This window comes from Amblyraja radiata, chromosome 26 (genome assembly GCF_010909765.2).
Source record: "Amblyraja radiata isolate CabotCenter1 chromosome 26, sAmbRad1.1.pri, whole genome shotgun sequence".
NCBI classification, from domain to species: domain Eukaryota; kingdom Metazoa; phylum Chordata; class Chondrichthyes; order Rajiformes; family Rajidae; genus Amblyraja; species Amblyraja radiata.
In genome coordinates this window covers 19,199,241-19,216,186 of record NC_045981.1, presented here as the reverse complement: position 1 = coordinate 19,216,186, position 16,946 = coordinate 19,199,241, and the positions used below count along the sequence as shown (strand labels likewise).

Sequence of the window (16,946 nt, the reverse complement as noted above, 5' to 3'; positions counted from 1 at the left end):
CAATCTATAGCTAAACCCTACAACTTAAATCTGGAAACACAAGGAACTGCATATGCTTGAATCTTGTGCAAAACACAAAGTACTGGAGGAACTCAGTGGGTCAGGCAGCATTTGGAAAGGGAATGGACCCAAAACATTGCCTGTCTATTCCCTCTCCAGTTGCTGCCTCATTCAAAGCACTTTGTGTTTTAAATCAATTCTGGAATTGGGTGGACAGGATGAGAGAAGAGAAAGGTCACGTGTAATCAGAAGTCAACTGAAATAGACAAATCAAATGAATATCCTGCTAAAGTAACAGTGCAGATGTTAAACTCTTTTGAATGAGAAGCTCACCACTCAACCATTCCAACTCTATGCAACAAGTTTGCCTGCAAATCTACATGACTTAGAAATGTTCGATACTTCACTGGAGGGTTGTAAAGATTGCCAGGAGCAACCCAAAGTAGATCACTTTATCAACCATTCTGCAAATTAACTTGTAATGTACTCTACCACTTCCCTTTACTAGTTACAATTTACACCATCTGCAGGAAATAATACAGCAGCCTGCCAAGGTTTGAGAAGAATCTGACCAGATGCAACGTACCATTTTTAAGATCTCTGTTGTTTATGCTTTCTACAATTCCTTCTTGATTATGAATCACTGAGTCATCTTTTCCAGGAATGTTGCCATGTTTATCCATCATTTGTAGTTCTACACCTGCTTGAGGGTCTGCAGCTCTTGCATTCATTTCCTCTTCCACATTGGCTTGCTGTTCCTTTTGTTCTGGTTTAACTTCTGGAGCATTCCCAGGATTGTTGATCTCATTTCCAATTCTGCCGTCCTCTTCTTTTACTGCAAAATTAATTTTGGCTTCATAGTTTGATTCTTTTACCTCTTTTTTCTTAATATTTATTTTAGCTTCCTGATTTACACCATCTGCCTGCTCAGCTTTCACTATCAGTAGTTACTTTTCATTTGAATCATCACCATCCATACCTTCATCTACAATAACTTCATCGTGTGGGTTTGGTGGTTCGTGTCGATGAGCCTCGCCGACGGGATGAGCAACCCCTGCAAAGTAAAAAGGACAAAAGGTAGATGCAAACCCAACAAATTTTTCAGAAACCCACACCTGGGATTTTTTTTTTATTTACATAGATCTTAGTTGTCACTTCAAACGAAATGTGGGATGTTTTTTCACTTTATTTAGTTTAGTTCAGAGATGTAGCGTGGAAACAGGCCCTTCAGCCCGCCGAGTCTGCATCGATGAGCGATAACCCGTGCACAAGTTCTATCCTACACACTAGAGACAATTTACAGAAGCCAAAAAACTCAAGCGGTCACAACAAAAATGTACGAATTCCATACAGACAGCACCCGCAGTCAGGATCGAACCCGAGTATCTGGTGCTGTACGGCAGCAACTCTACCGCTGCCCCACTGTGCCGCCCTAAATGCTTCTCATCTAATTACAAATTATGTGTTACAAGAAAGCAGATCAAGGTCTATTTAAGTATTCACATTATGTTTCTGCTTCCTATCATTATTGCCAATGTGGGCTCGAGAAATGCAGTCTAGTTAATTTTAGACTGTATTTTTTTCATGATGGCATACACCGTTATGGCTTACTGATATCTCTAAAAAGTTAAACGTCATGATATAATTTTCCGGCCATGTGGTAGTACACATGCTTATTAACCTTGCGTCTCGGCAACTCAGGGTAAATCTTGCCGGCATGGTTGTCTATCTTGCGCTGATAAATACTTAGAAACATAGAAAATAGGTGCAGGAGGCCATTCGGCCCTTCGAACCAGCACCGCCATTCATTGTGATCATGGCTGATCGTTCCCTATCAATAACCCGTGCCTGCCTTCTCCCTATATGCCTCGACTCCACTAGCCCCTAGAGCTCTATCTAACTCTCTCTTAAATCCATCCAGTGACTTGGCCTCCACTGCCCTCTGTGGCAGGGAATTCCATAAATTCACAACTCTCTGGGTGAAAATGTTTTTCTCACCTCAGTCTTAAATGATCTACCCTTTATTCTAAGACTGTGGCCCCTAAGACAGATCCGAAGTACCTATTCAACTCTTCTGCCATTTCCTTGTTGCCCATAATAATTTCACCAGTGTCTGCCTTCAAGGGACCCACATTTGACTTTGCTACTCTATTTCCTTTAACATATCTAAAGAAGCTTTTACTGTCCTTTATAGTCCTGGCCAGCTTCCCTTCATACTTCATCTTTTCAGCCCTTATTGCCCGTTTTGTTTCCTTCTGTTGTCCTATGAAAGTTTCCCAATCCTCTGGCTTCCGGATATTCTTTGCTATGTTATACATCTTTTCTTTTAGTTTTATTCTATCCCTAACTTCTCTTGTCAGCCACAGTGGCCTCCTACTCCCCTTAGAATCTTTCTTCCTTTTTGAAATGAAATGATCCTGCGTCTTCCGGATTATGCCCAGAAATTCCTGCCATTGCTGTTCCACTGTCATTCCTGCTAGGATCCCTTTCCAGTCTACCTTGGCCAGCTCTCCTCTCATGCCTTCATAGTCCCCTTTGTTCATCACTGACACTTCTGATTTAACCTTCTCCTTCTCAAATTGCAGATTAAAACTAATCATATTATGATCACTACCTCCAAGCGGTTCCTTTACCTCGAGTTCTCTTATCATATCTGGTTCATTGGACAACACCAAATCCAGAATTGCCTTTTCTCTGGTCGGCTCCATTACAAGCTGCTCTAAGAATCCATCTCGGAGGCATTCTACAAACTCTCTTTCTTGAGGTCCTGAACCAACCTGATTTTCCCAGTCTACCTGCATATTGAAATCCCCCATCACCACAGTGGCATTACTTTTGTTACATGCCAGTTTTAACTCCTGCTGCAACTTACACCCTACATCCGGGCTACTATTTGAAACCAACCGATCTCAAATGTTGCACGATAAATCAGAGGTAAAATAATAGATGGGCTAAACTTTTTTCTCCTAAAGTTTTGGTTGCTCTCTACATTCAAATAGAAATATTTTCTGGTTACAAAACATGCAGATATCACTTCAGGACTTGTGTCTGTGCTTGTTTGCTTCATGACATCAAACTCCAGTTGCTGTTACTTTTAATGAGGTATTTTTTAATACTTGAATACGAGTAAAAGATTTTTCTCCATAAAAGGTTAGTTTCTGAATTATGTAGGAAATATTAGTCAAAAAGCTTTGGGATATGCAAGACATTCTCTTGCACAAGGTTATAAACTTTCTTCTCAAGTAATCCTAAAGTTGGTCTAATTTTATATCATGAGTGCAATATTGCAATCGCTCCAGAGCATGCAAAGTTTGTCATTTCCCTATATTGAGGAGGAAAGCTGGTGGGGAGTTAAGCTATGCTTTGCAAATTTCCCGCGGTTAACCTGTGCAACAGAAAAACAAATATAAAAATTGCCTTACAAAAAAAAAAGCATAGAAATTATTTCTCCGATGATGATAAAATAAAGTTTTAGCAATAGACAATAGGTGCAGGAGTAGGCCATTCGGCCCTTCGAGCCAGCACCGCCATTCAATATGATCATGGCTGATCATCCACAATCAGTACCCCACAATCAGCACATTTCATTCATTCATCATCGTTGAAAACATTAGCGACGCAGTGGTGCTGGTCACAACAGTGAGAACAAATTCAAAACCAAACAAAATTTAGTATGTCAGAGGTCAGATCCAAATTACCAGTTGATAATTAAAATCAATTCCCATTCTAAGTTAATTTGCACAGAGTAACCCCTTGCATTACCTTGGTCAGGGCGATCCAGCTGGACCTCTTCACCCTTGTCATCTCTATCTTCATGTGGTTCTATTGGGACCTTTATCTGAGGTTGCTCTATAACATCTTTCTCCAATTTTGGACGGTCTCTATCATCATTCGCTTCGTTGATCACACCGTTTTCAGCTAAAAATACAGAAATCCAACAAAAAGCCATTATTCAGCTTTTACAAATTCTCACTGATTTGAATAATTATTGTGAAATATTTTGGCAATGCTTTGACATAATCTCAATTCAGCCTCCATATGTCTACAGTAGCAAAACTACATTCAATGTAATTGAGCTTTTAAATTGTTCAGAATGTCCACAATGACAAAGCCCCTGTCCCCCTTCTTTAAAATTTAACGACCGAACCGGTTGTTCTAAACCTATTAGTTTTCGACAGTTTGGCTAAAATTGTTTGTAACCCCCCCCCCCCAACTGCTATGAGAGAGAGATAAATTTACTTTATGAAAGAACAGTCCCTAAAATGAACTCTAGGTGGTATTGTTCACTACTACACGAGTGGGAATGCAATAGAAGTCCCTGAAATTTAACATCTGATTCAGGTTCAGAATAATTTGTCACGAACACCAGGCTGCAATGAAATGCTCAGCTCACGTGAAGCTCAGAGTAAACAGCAAACTTACAATAATGTGAAATACAACCATAAATACAGGCACAAAACAGCAGAATGGTGCCAGAACGAATTGCAAAATCCGAATGCTGCCAAAAGAATATTAAAGGAAAATAACGGAACTAACTCTGTCGTACTTAATTGGAATATTAAACACTTTTTGCAGTTCAAAATGTGCTCAAGAAAGTTTCATGAATTTTTACGCCTAAACATTTAAATCATTCAAATCTAATGAATTTATTCTAAATTTGTACTTCTTTGTGTACCTTTCATGGGACAGATGATGTTTTTTTCCCCAAAGCTATTTTGTGTTGATGTTTGAAACACATATTCCAATATGACAATCATAAATTGCCATATTGTAGGTATGTTGCAAAACGTACCTGAAGCGTCGCTGAAAATCTGTCCTAGCCCGTGTGCGCGATTTTGGCGCCATTTAGAGGGGGGCGGGTTTAAAACGCGATTTTCCCTAGGCTGTTCAAATTGAGGATGTTCAGCCTAGTTAATTATTAACGAAAAATCGCTGGAAGATTCGGTCGCTTGAGCTATTTTTAGTTTTAAGGGGTTTATAGTATTGTTATAGTAGGTTAAAAATTAACCTCTAAACCCGCGACCGCCGACAACGGGCCGGATCTCATACAGGGGACAACGGAAGGTAGGTTGTTTATTTTTACGTTAAAAAGGGCTTCTTAAGATCCCTTTATACAAAATGTAATGTTGCGAGTAGCTAATTTGGGGCCCATTATATCCCGCAGTATTTTTCTGGGCATTTGGGGGCACAAATCTACCGCAATGTGAACGTTCTAAACCAGCGCGTTCCACAGGATTCCCCACTCGAAAGCTGATTTAAATGCCATTAATTTACAGCAATTGAACACTAAATTCCTTCCATTTGGCCTATAAATTAATGTCAATGAGATTTAAAAATCATGTTTTATTGTGAATTCTTTGTGAATATTATTTGGACACTTAGGCTATTTAAAAATGTTAATCTTTTCTTAAGAAATGGATAGATGTTTAGATCTAGTAATTGAAGTTTGGAATTAGCTACAATTGGGTAACTAACTAACTATATGCTTTAATTTCAGGTCATCCAAGTAAGATTATTTTATATTTGTTTCAGAATGCTTCAATCTATGATAACTGAAAATTTCATTCAGTTCTCTTAATTTTTAAGAAAGTTATGGGCTTTAGACTGTCCACGATCACAGCTTTTTTGTTATGTCCATAGAAAATCAATAGGGAACAAGATGCTAATTTCCGAGTATGAAAATGGCCATAACTTTTTAAATACTTGAGATATGAAAGTGAATTAGGTGTCAAATTAAACTTATTTTTATGCTTTATCTGATGGGATAAATTGCAGACTTGATTTTTAAAATCTCAAAATTTTGTAACATTGCTACATATTGGAAGGCAAATGGATTTCTATTTTCTGATGGTTTCCCCCATTAGCATTACAGACCACACGTGTAGAAACAGGCTAATGGACCATAGCACAACCTGTCATTCGGGAGTTCATTCCACTTCTGACAGTTTCAGAGACAAGTTCAGTTTTTTGTTATGTTTGCTTTTGCACATATAGCCAAGATTCTGTGGATCCAAGGTTCAAAATTATCAAGACCGTATCTACCGTGACCATCCTACGACCTGTTGATGTTAGCACACTGAGGAAATAAACAAGTTTCAGTTTATTCTCAAAATACTGCGCTGCTGCTGATTTCTAATGTCGTACATTGTTCTGCTCTGCAAGAATATCATCGTGTTATCAGGAGAATGTTATCCTTTAACCAGCTGCCAGGAAGGACTTTCCTGTAGCTCCCTCTTGCTGACAAGATGATTTAATCACAGGAACACCACTTTTGTAGAATCGTGGCACAGACCTGCATCATAGCTTGTGCTCTGGCCAGTTATAACTTTGCTATCCAAATCCACTTTCCAAGTTCTAGAAAATTACTTCTCTTGGCAGATTTGTACAAGATCAACACAGCATTATATAAAGCACTTAAAAAAAAAATTACAACAAAATTAAACACTAAAGTTTCAGCCCATTTCCCAACATGCCAGTCTTGTCTACAGGTATGTACAAAGGCACTAGTTTATTGCAAAATAAAGTTTTCTGGACAATTAATCATCCATTTTTTTAGAAGACAAACACATCATTTCAGAAATACTGTTATAAGCTCATTATAGTAATGGCTAAACTAAAATGTAGACCATTTAAAGTCCTGCCCTATACAGCAATGAATTTCATAAAAGTACCACATGCATCCTTAAGAATCGACGTATCACAATGCACTTAGAACAATTTAAATAAATATTTTTTAACATGCATGATATCCAGGAATTTCTATCCTGGAACAAACAACCTTGTGGTTAAAGCAGCCAGTGATTATTCTTGTGCTTTCAATTGTCCTTCAGTTAATTCTAATGCAGAACATGCATTAAAATATATTATTCAATCTTGCTGGTTCGAGAACAACATTCCAAACTCACTGAAAGGCTAAACATTTCCATTCCTGCTGACCTGGCCAAGTTAATATCATTAGTGAATGAATCCAAGGAGTTTAATGCAGAAAATGTGTTATAGACATTGTGTTAAAGCCAAAATTACATAGAGAAAATAAAAGATGTTCCAAAAAGTATTTCTAAAATCTTTTCTTATTTTACTATATTTCTATTAGACTGGTACATTATAATTTAACTACCAGTATTTGCTAAATTTGTGGAAGAACATCACACCTACTTCAAGACTGGCAATTTCAATGTTTGCATCAAAGTAGTGCGAGGACAGCTGAAACTGTAATCAACTTCCGTGAACACTGGAGCAAAGTCGAACATGGTGATTCATATATCATGGTTTTACTTCATTTCAGTCACTTTGGACCTTGACATCCAATCACCATAACACAAATTAATGATGACAGGATCTCCACATCTCTGCATGAATGTTAAATTTATAGCATGAATATGCTGTTACTTGCCACAGAATAATAGAGTGTGCTTGCGTAATAAATCAATATATTTGTAACTTTTTAAAGGTAAACGTTATAAGACACATGAAAGGAAAGGTAATATGGGACGTTTGGATAAGACATTTGGACAGGCTCATGGCTAGAAAACGTTTAGAGGGGTCCAGTGCAGGCAAATGGGACTAGCTACGATGGGGCATTTTGGTCAGCATGGACACAATGGACCATAGAGCCTGTTTCCACGCTGCATGACTAAAATAATTTAATTGTTTCATTCTTGGTGCATATGACAATTAAACACTATTCTTGAAGTAAAGTTGTCACACAAAGCATTTGTAATAAGCGAGTTTGGTATTCTGACTGCCCATGCCCATGTCATAGTTCACTCGCGATAAACATTCTCGGCAGCTGTGCTGTGCTGCATGAATACAGACCTGCATTTCATCTGTAGTCAGGATCAAACCCGGGTCTCCGGTGCTGCAAGCACTGTTTAATTGCGACTGGACCGTCCCCATCCCCTCCCGAGTGTCCCATCTCTGTCTGGGGGCAGCTGGAGAAGTCCGGGGTGACCCTGGACTGACGGTACACCAGCCCGTTGCAGTTACCAACGATGCATAGAACATAGGACAGTACCCAGGAACAGGCTCTTCGGCCCACAATGTCTGTGCCTAACATGATGACAAGACCAACCTTTATCTACTTGCACATAATCCAAATCTCTCCAATTCCCTGAATTTCCACATGCTTATCCACAAGTCCCTGAAATGCCACAAATGTATCTGCCTCCACCGTGTACCCTGCCAACGTGTACCAGGCATTCACCACCGTCTGTGTGAAGAAATTGCCATACACATCTTCTTAAACTTTACTCCTCTCATCTTAAAGCTATGCCCTTTAGTATTTGATTTTTCTGGGAAATGTGTTCTGACTGTTTACCCTATCTCTGCTACTCATAATTTTATATACTTCTATCAGGTCTCCCCGCAACATCCAGCATTCCAGAGAAAACAATCCCAGTCTGTCCTACCTCTCCTTGTAGTTAAAAGCCCCAATCCAAACATCCCCCAATTCAACACAACCATTTATAACCTTTATGTTAAGTGTGGAGTGTATGATGAGCCCTATTTAATCTGAGGAAATCCAAAATGATATGGTTTAACTTGCAGTTTTGCAAAATGAAGGAGCTGGTCATCGACTTCATTAACTTGGGTGGAGTATAAGGCCCAGTGTTTATCAATAGAGCTGAAGCGGAGATGGTCAACAGCTTCAATCTCCTAGGTGTAAACATCTTAGTTTGAACCACATTGACACCATGGCCAAGAAAGTACACCAATGCCTCTATTTCCACAGAAGGCTCCGGTAATCCAGCATCTTTCCAAAGACTCTTACCAATTTGTACAGATGCATCATAGAAAGCATCCTATCTGGATGCATGACAGCTTGGTAGGGAAAGAGTTGCGAATAAACCCCCATCTATCACACATTCCAGATTCCCTGCCATTGACTCCATCTATACTGTATGCTGCCTCAGGAAAGCAGTCAATATTATCAAGGACCACACACACACACACCACTCTTCTCTCCTTTCCCATCCAGCAGAAAATACAAAAGCTTGAAAGCACACACCACCAGATTCAGGAGCAGCTTCTTCCCTGCTGTTGTCAGACTCATGACCAGACCTCATGTGCTAGGGATGTATTTCCCAATCCTCCTATCTACCTCGTTACGGTCCTTGCACTTTTCTATCTGCAATTTCTCTGCACCTGTAAGACTACATTCTGTACTCTTACAGTTTAATTTCTCTTTTTCGTTACCTGATGTACGGCACAATTTGCCTGGATAACAGTAAAACAAAGTTTTTCACTGTAACTTACACATGACAAGAATAAGCCAATCCCAATGTTCTTTAGAAGGCTACAAAATTTTACTATGTGTAACTATGAAGATTAATTTGTTAGCAACTTGATCTTTTTAAAAAACCTTATTTCAAGTCTGCCAGCTGCTCAGATCACTGCAATGTAATAAAAGTACCTACTTTCTTAGAAATCAATTCCTTATTTTTGCAGTGACAGTTAATACCCATGTCCTATTGTAACAATGAGGCTTTAATGTGGCATGGTACAGGATAACAATGTTTTATAAAGCAGCATTTTGCCAAGGGAATTTCAATTGCACTCCAAAAATTTACTATGTTCATTTTCCTGTATAATTTTCCAATCATCTTTTTTTTCCCCCATTGCAAACATTGCAGGCATTGAGGGCCACAGGGCCTGTTCCTATGCTTTACTGTCCTAAGTTCCACGAATCACTGGCACCAGAAACAAATGTTTGTGTGTAAAAAAATGTGTTCTTTCTGTTGCCAAACTCTTCTGAGAATTCAGTAACTTAAAACTTTAACAGTTAGGTGACACCATCTTCATTTTTTATTCTTTTCACAAAGATGTTTGCTTCCGGTACCAGGGATCATATGTTGATTTCATTACCAAATGCAATAATGCAGAACCGCTTGGAGTACATGAAATGCACCCCAACAAATTAAAAAAGGCCAAAGTGTGTCAGGTGGACCAGTGCATGTACCTTGTCCATCACAACCCTGCTAGAGATCTGGAAGCAAGAGACTCAGAACGCAACAATACAAAAGATAAGCAATTTGCTCATGGTATCCAGTTAATTCGAGAACCAGGCTCAGAATCAGACTAATTCCCCATTGCTTTGCAGTTGTTTGCACTCATGTTAAACATACTATTTAAAAGAAGTTTGAGAAACGTGGGTTCAGTTTAATGTTTCATTTAAAATACAGGATCTCCGAAAATGCAGCTTTGTTCATTTGCAGAACTGAGGCAATCAACCAAGATAAAACACTCAAATTAGAGACAAACAGCACAATTGAAGTGCTAGGAAGGCCTCGACCACGAGTGAACATCTGGGAAGAACGGAGGGGAGGCTGGCTGGACTATGGTGCCTTCCTCACCTTGGTGCCACTGTGTTATGTTGTGTCGTGGACTTTCAGTGTTTGTGCTTTTTTTAAAATTCTATTTTATTTTTAATATGTTTTATTATTTATTTATTTTTATTTTTATGATACTGCCTGTAAGGGAAATTCATTTCGTTGTCTCTAACTGAGACAATGACAATAAATTTGAATACAATACAATACAAGATTGCTGCATCAAGAATGAACTAATTTAAATATAATAACCTGAAGTACTGGGCTTCCAAAAATTCATATTAATTGGTTCGATAATGGATAGATGAGGAATAAATAAAATAACGTATCCATTGTGGTTTCTATTGATGTATACTCCTCCAAAAACGCCCCATATCAACCGTAGACATTTCAAGATTGTCCCATGGAACAATTGAAGTGCTAAAAATGTGTTACCATGTGGACTTTTCATTGTGAAAGGTAATCAGGATTATACTATCAGTGCTGTCACTGTTTCTTAGCATGTTTGTTGGTGAAGTAATAGGAAAGGATATGCTATTTTAATACGCTTTCCAGAAAAATGTTAAGAACATATAGTGCACAAAGGGTTAAATGTTAACAGAAAATGAATTAAAATGCTAAGTCTTCAAACGAATTGACGTAGACAGATTTTAGGGAACTTCAATATGCGCAAAGCTTTAAACAGTATGAACCATACACTGTTCTGAATCTTAGCCACACACAGAGGAACTTCCTGACCAGTCAACCTTTGACCTTTTCATCAGTGACATACATTCAGAATGACATATACGGCTTTCATGCACATTCTAACAAGGCCCCCACACTGAAAAAGGGCAGGAATCTACACAAAACCAGAACCCTTTATGCATTACAAAACAGAAAGGCTTAATAGAACCAGGAAAATCCTTCACTGTGGTGCATGGCTCAAGAGGTGCAGCCTCAACGCACATCTATGCACAAAGGATTTCCAAGAACAGAAAAGCTGCTCTTATGTGACAAGAAAGTTAGATTTTAATAATCTTGAGGAAAACACAATATGAAGCTGCCCTCAACTCACTTATTCCAATACTCCCATTATAGTTCTACATTTCCAATGGAAATACATTTTCCAAAATGTGGCAAGCTGCTTTAATCATTCTTCCAACAATGCTTTCCCCAGAAGGAAGACGTTCCATTGACAAGGCATCCCAAAGTAATTTTTACTCAAATCTTTTTTTACCTTCTCTAAACCACAGTATTGTCGTGTGATTGCAGTGATTATATTTTTAGAAATGATGCAGGCATATGCTGATTATCCTGTACTACTGAAAAGTATTAGTTGGTTTATGTCATCCAGTTCAGATTTATCCTTCCCAGAATCTTGGATCTCCTGTCTGTGCCCTTTCAAGGCATTTAGGCATCAACATTAACCCCAAGTCAGATTTTGTTAGCTTCAAAGTTGGTCACAGGCTACATACACATTGGTATATTCTGTTCCCCAAATTAAGCTTCGGATCAGTTGAATCTAAATCCCATATTCAGCCAAACACTTTACGTGCACCAGTTATTTAGAAGCAGCGTTTTTGTGATCTGTTAACAATTTAGTAAATATGTAGAATATGAATAGTCCACAAAATATTGAAGAGCTGTTAAATCTACAAGTTTTGTAAAAGGGTTTCACTCCTTAAAGTCAACATATTTTAAATTAAAGTATTAAGAGTTGCTTGATAGGTGGTTTTGTATTTGACATCCAACTGGCAATGAAAAGCTCAAGTTCAAAGGGAAACATTACCCAAACTCAGATAATTTGAAAAAGCAAGCACCTTACAGGCAAGCTTTCCACTGTAAGTATAGCTCAAGCTGTAGATTCCTGCATCCCTTCTGATACAGAAGGACCAAAAGCTGAGAACTTATCAATCCAATTGGAATGGCATGTCAGCTGCCAAAGTCCCTGCCTGCCACAGGTTTTTTTAGTTTTGGTATTACTCAGAGCCGAGAACTCTAATTTCAAGCAAATATGGTTTCTTACCAAACATTGCAAATAATTTGAAATAAACTATTTTGCTTACTATTTTCACTTGAAGAGGCACAAGTGCATAAAACACATGCAAGTCAATGTTTATTCCCTATTACAAGCTGTCCATAACTTTTTATGATCAGTAGCGATACTGAAGTTCTAAATAGCCTGCAGATTAGATCTATATAAGGTGGATTCAGGAATATTGTTCGTTCAAATCACGACATATTGTTGGTAGTGAAAGGGTAAGCAGGGTCCTATGGTAATAACTTTATTACAATAACAAAGTGTAGGAAGCGATTTGTTTTCTAAATGGTTACTACAGTGCCCTCCATAATGTTTGGGACAAAGACCCATCATTTATTTATTTGCCTCTGTACTCCACAATGTGAGATGTAAAAGAAAAAAAAAAATCACATGTGGTTAAAGTGCACATTGATAGATTTTATTAAAGGCCATTTTTATACATTTTGGTTTCACCATGTGAAAATTACAGCAGTGTTTATACATAGTCCCCCCATTTCAGGGCACCATAATGTTTGGGACACATGGCTTCACAGGTATTTGGAATCGCTCATGTGTATTTAATTACCTTATATCAGAGTGATGGTAAGAGCAAAGTATGGAGGAATGAAGGAACTGCCCAAGATTTAAAGCATACCACCTAATCTGTGACCACATGTGGGGGTGTTATGGCCTGAGCATGTATGGCTGCTGAAGGTACTGGCTCACTTATCTTCATTGATGACACAACTGCTGATTGTAGCAGCATAATGAATTCTGAAGTGTATAGACACTTCCTATCTGCAAAAGTGCAACTAAATGCCTCAAAATTAATTGGCCGGCGGTTCATTCTTCAGCAAGACAATAATCCCAAACATACTGCTAAAGTAACAAAGGAGTTTTTCAAAGCTAAAAAATAGTAAATTCTTGAATGGCCAAGTCAATCAACTGATCTGAACCCAATTGAGCATGCCTTTTAAAATCTGAAGAGAAAACTGACACTAGCCCCCCAAAAAGCATAAACTAAAGATGTTTAAGAAGGAACTGCAGATGTTGGAAAATTGAAGGTAGACAAAAATGCTGGAGAAACTCAGCGGGTGAGGCAGCAGATATGGAGCGAAGGAAATAGGCAACGTTTCGGGTCGAAACCTCGAAACGTTGCATCTTTCCTTCGCTTCATAATTGCTGCCTCACCCGCTGAGTTTCTCCAGCATTTTCGTCTACCATAAGCTAAAGATGGCTGCAATACAGGCCTGGCAGAGCATTACCAGAGAAGACTGGTGATGTCCATGACTCGCAGACTCAAGCTGTCATTGCATGCAAAGGATATGCAACAAAATACTAAACATGACTACTTTCATTTTCATGACATTGCTGTGTCCCAAACATTATGGTTCCTTGAAATGGGGGGGGGGGGGGGGGGGGGGGAACTATGCATAAACACTGCTGTAATTTCTACATGGTGAAACCAAAATGTTTAAAAATGGCCTTTGTTAAAATCTGACAGTATGCACTTTAACCACATGTGATTTTTTCTATTACAAATCTCAAATTGTGGAGTACAGAGGCAAATAAATAAATGATGGGTCTTTGTCCCAAACATTATCGAGGGCACTGTAAATCTAGGCTCTGTAAATTCTGTAGAATTCTATTTGACATTGTTCAGATTCAATGATCTACATCTGACTCGTCCATCTCAGTTTAAACAAAAACAGACTACTTTAGATTAAATTCTACTGATGGTGTAAATTAGAAAAACAAGACTAAGTATTTGGGAGATATCTTTACATACCACAAAATATGCTGGCAGCACTCGAGTAGAATCCGATTTAAAATGAAATTATTGATAACCTCATCAACATAAGATTAACTGTCAAGGCTATTGCTGGGCTTCAAATTTGTAGGATGTTGATAAGTGTATTTTTAAAACTAACAGGCAAAACAAGATATGCACCCAGTGAAGGTGAACTGAAGAGTAATAAATTATATTCAAATCAAGTTTGGCATAACCAAACAGCTGAAATGCTCTCTATACCTCTCTTATGTTCTGTCCCAACCCTTTATTTTCATTGAAAGCAAAATAACATGTATTTCTAACCTTGTACATCATGGAAACTTGCAACCTCATATATTCTTACCGTGCAATAAGTACACACATATAACCTTGTAAATGTTCTCAAAAATACACGAAAATCTATAAGAGTGGGAATAATCAAAGAAACGGTCATAAAGATTCAAAGAACTGCACAGGTGATAACATTTCCTCCGTTTAAAAAGGTTAGCAGAGCTGCTGCAATCGCTTCCTGTTTAAGAGGCTTTGGCCACTCAGTAAATTTTAAAGAGCTGCATTGGCTTAAATGGGCTTCTATGTATTACCACAGTATGGATTCAGGGGTGATTTGACTGAAGTCTAAATTAATAAAAGAATGAGACGGGTTGGGTAGGATCAGGAGCAGAGTATACAAGGGACGTAACATCTTAGACAGTAGTTTAGATTACCAAGGTACAGTGAAAAGCTTTTGTTGCATGCTAACCAGTCAGCGGAAAGACAATACATGATTACAATCAAACCATCCACAGTGTACAGAAACAGGATAAAGGGAATTACAATTAGTGCAAGATAAAGTCCACTAAAGTACGATTAAAGATTGTCTGAGGGTCTCCAATGAGGTAGATAGCAGCTCAGAGATAGACACAAAAAGCTGGAGTTACTCAGCTGACAGGCAGCATCTCTGGAGAGAAGGAATGGGCAATGTTTTGGGTCAAGACTCTTCTTCAGACTCAGTTTGTGTGTAGGATGGTTCAGTTGACTGATAGCAGCTGGGAAAAAAACTGTTCCTTCACACTTCCATACCCGTTGCCTGATGGGATAGGCTACCATAACATGTGACATAGGTTGACACTTATGAAGTATGTACTAGTTTATCTTCGACAGGTACTCCTGCTCTTAGAAAGTCGCAACGCTATACAGCATGGATACAGGCCCTTCGCCTACTTTGTCCCTGCCGATCAAGTTGGCACACCAGGATATCCCATTTGTCTACAATTGGCCAATAGGCTTCTACATCCGTCTTATTCATATCTGTTCAAATAACTCATAATAATATCCACTTCGATAGCTTCTTCTTTATTTGATATAATTTTCAACCAACCTAAGAAGTCATGGTAAATGTTGGTTTGATTGATTAGATTCAATCTTAAAGGGATTTTCTAGTTTTCGTCCTGTTCATTGACCAGCACAGTGCTAAGAAACTCCGGAGGCACATGTTCTTCACTGACAACAATTATTTTCCCCTTGTGTAAAGTATGATTCCAGTTATTTGATGGGCACTGACTTTAGATTTACCAGGGCCTCTGTCAAATGTTACTTTAGTGACAAAGAATCACTCTGATGTCACCCCTGCAATTCTGCTCTTTAGTCTGTACATGGAGATTTGAAACCAAGTGATCATCCACAAGGCATCAGTGAGGTAGTTAGTGAAATCTGTAACCCATCACAAGAAACCAGACAATCCTTCGTTCCAAATACTGTAAAACAATATTGTGGAAAATTCCAGTAATGTTTAATAACCTACATTTTAGATTGCAGTAGATTTTCATTTCAATGACAATTCCGAAAGGCACTTCAAAGGCATTGTTATGCAAGGATATTAACCACTACTTTAAAATATTTTACAAACGTGTAAACTGCATTGTGACCACACATAATTCTCTCAAGCTAGCCATTTCCATAGCAATATATAGAATTAAAGAGAGTACGATGATGGAAGTTAACATGTTCTTAGAGTTAAATGATCATCAAGGAGCTATATTCATCTCATAAGAAACGATCCAAGTTAGAATACATAATTATCACAATAATCTAAAAATCACCCTGGAGGTTGTTTTGTATAATGTTGGCAAAACAGCGTGGCACTTAAGACTTTATGAGTGTGTCTGCTTTTACAAGCTGCGTGAGTTGGACTATAAAACCTGCTTTCTCCTGGAATTACAATCAACAAATTCTTACAGGCTAAGCAAAATCCTGGAGCAGTGTCACATACAACTAGAAGGCTGCTCCATTATTGCTCATCTTATCTGCAGATCTCATAAATTAATAACATTTACCAAAATAAAAAAAAATCAGGGCAGCATTCTGCTGAACATAAAAGCTTTATATTTATCAGCAGGCTATCGATGAAATTTTACAATATTCAACAATAAATATTAACATTATCTTTGAAAATGTGAAACTTGCATATTTAGAAAGCTATAAAGTGATTAGGTCTGGAAAGTAATTCCCTTTTGAATAATCTTGAGGTAGTAACGTTCTTAGGGGAATAAGCACAACAGTAATAAAAACACGGAATTAGAAGTGGAACAGCTACCTCTGGTGGAGTTGCAGCAGAGCAGGAGCAGAACAATATCATAGAAATATGTATCCATCCAAAGGCAAACTTCAATTTTGTTCTAAATCTGTTTACATAAGATAACACTGGCAAAAGGATTATGAATATGCTGCAAACTTAGATTTAAAGTCAAGTATTTGCCAAAATCCAAAGCTGATTTTGAAAATTCAAGGCAATAATTCCTTAAAGTGTTCTGTTAAGAGTAAAACAGTAATTTGAAGAGATTATTTT

General features: G+C 38.1%; 1 protein-coding gene across 2 annotated transcripts in view; it reads right to left on the bottom strand.

The window, feature by feature from the left end:
- The window catches only part of slc38a10 (solute carrier family 38 member 10), a 106,393-nt gene that overhangs the window by 12,621 nt on the left and 76,826 nt on the right, over nucleotides 1-16,946 (bottom strand). Inside the window, exons 12-14 of one of the 2 annotated variants that reach the window (XM_033044378.1) lie at nucleotides 3,763-3,918; nucleotides 980-1,054; nucleotides 587-835 (exon numbers count right to left, since the gene is read on the bottom strand). In XM_033044378.1, the coding sequence (XP_032900269.1) occupies nucleotides 587-835; nucleotides 980-1,054; nucleotides 3,763-3,918 (480 nt within the window). The remainder of the gene's footprint in view (nucleotides 1-586; nucleotides 836-979; nucleotides 1,055-3,762; nucleotides 3,919-16,946) is intronic. The other variant, XM_033044379.1, reaches the window with a different exon arrangement.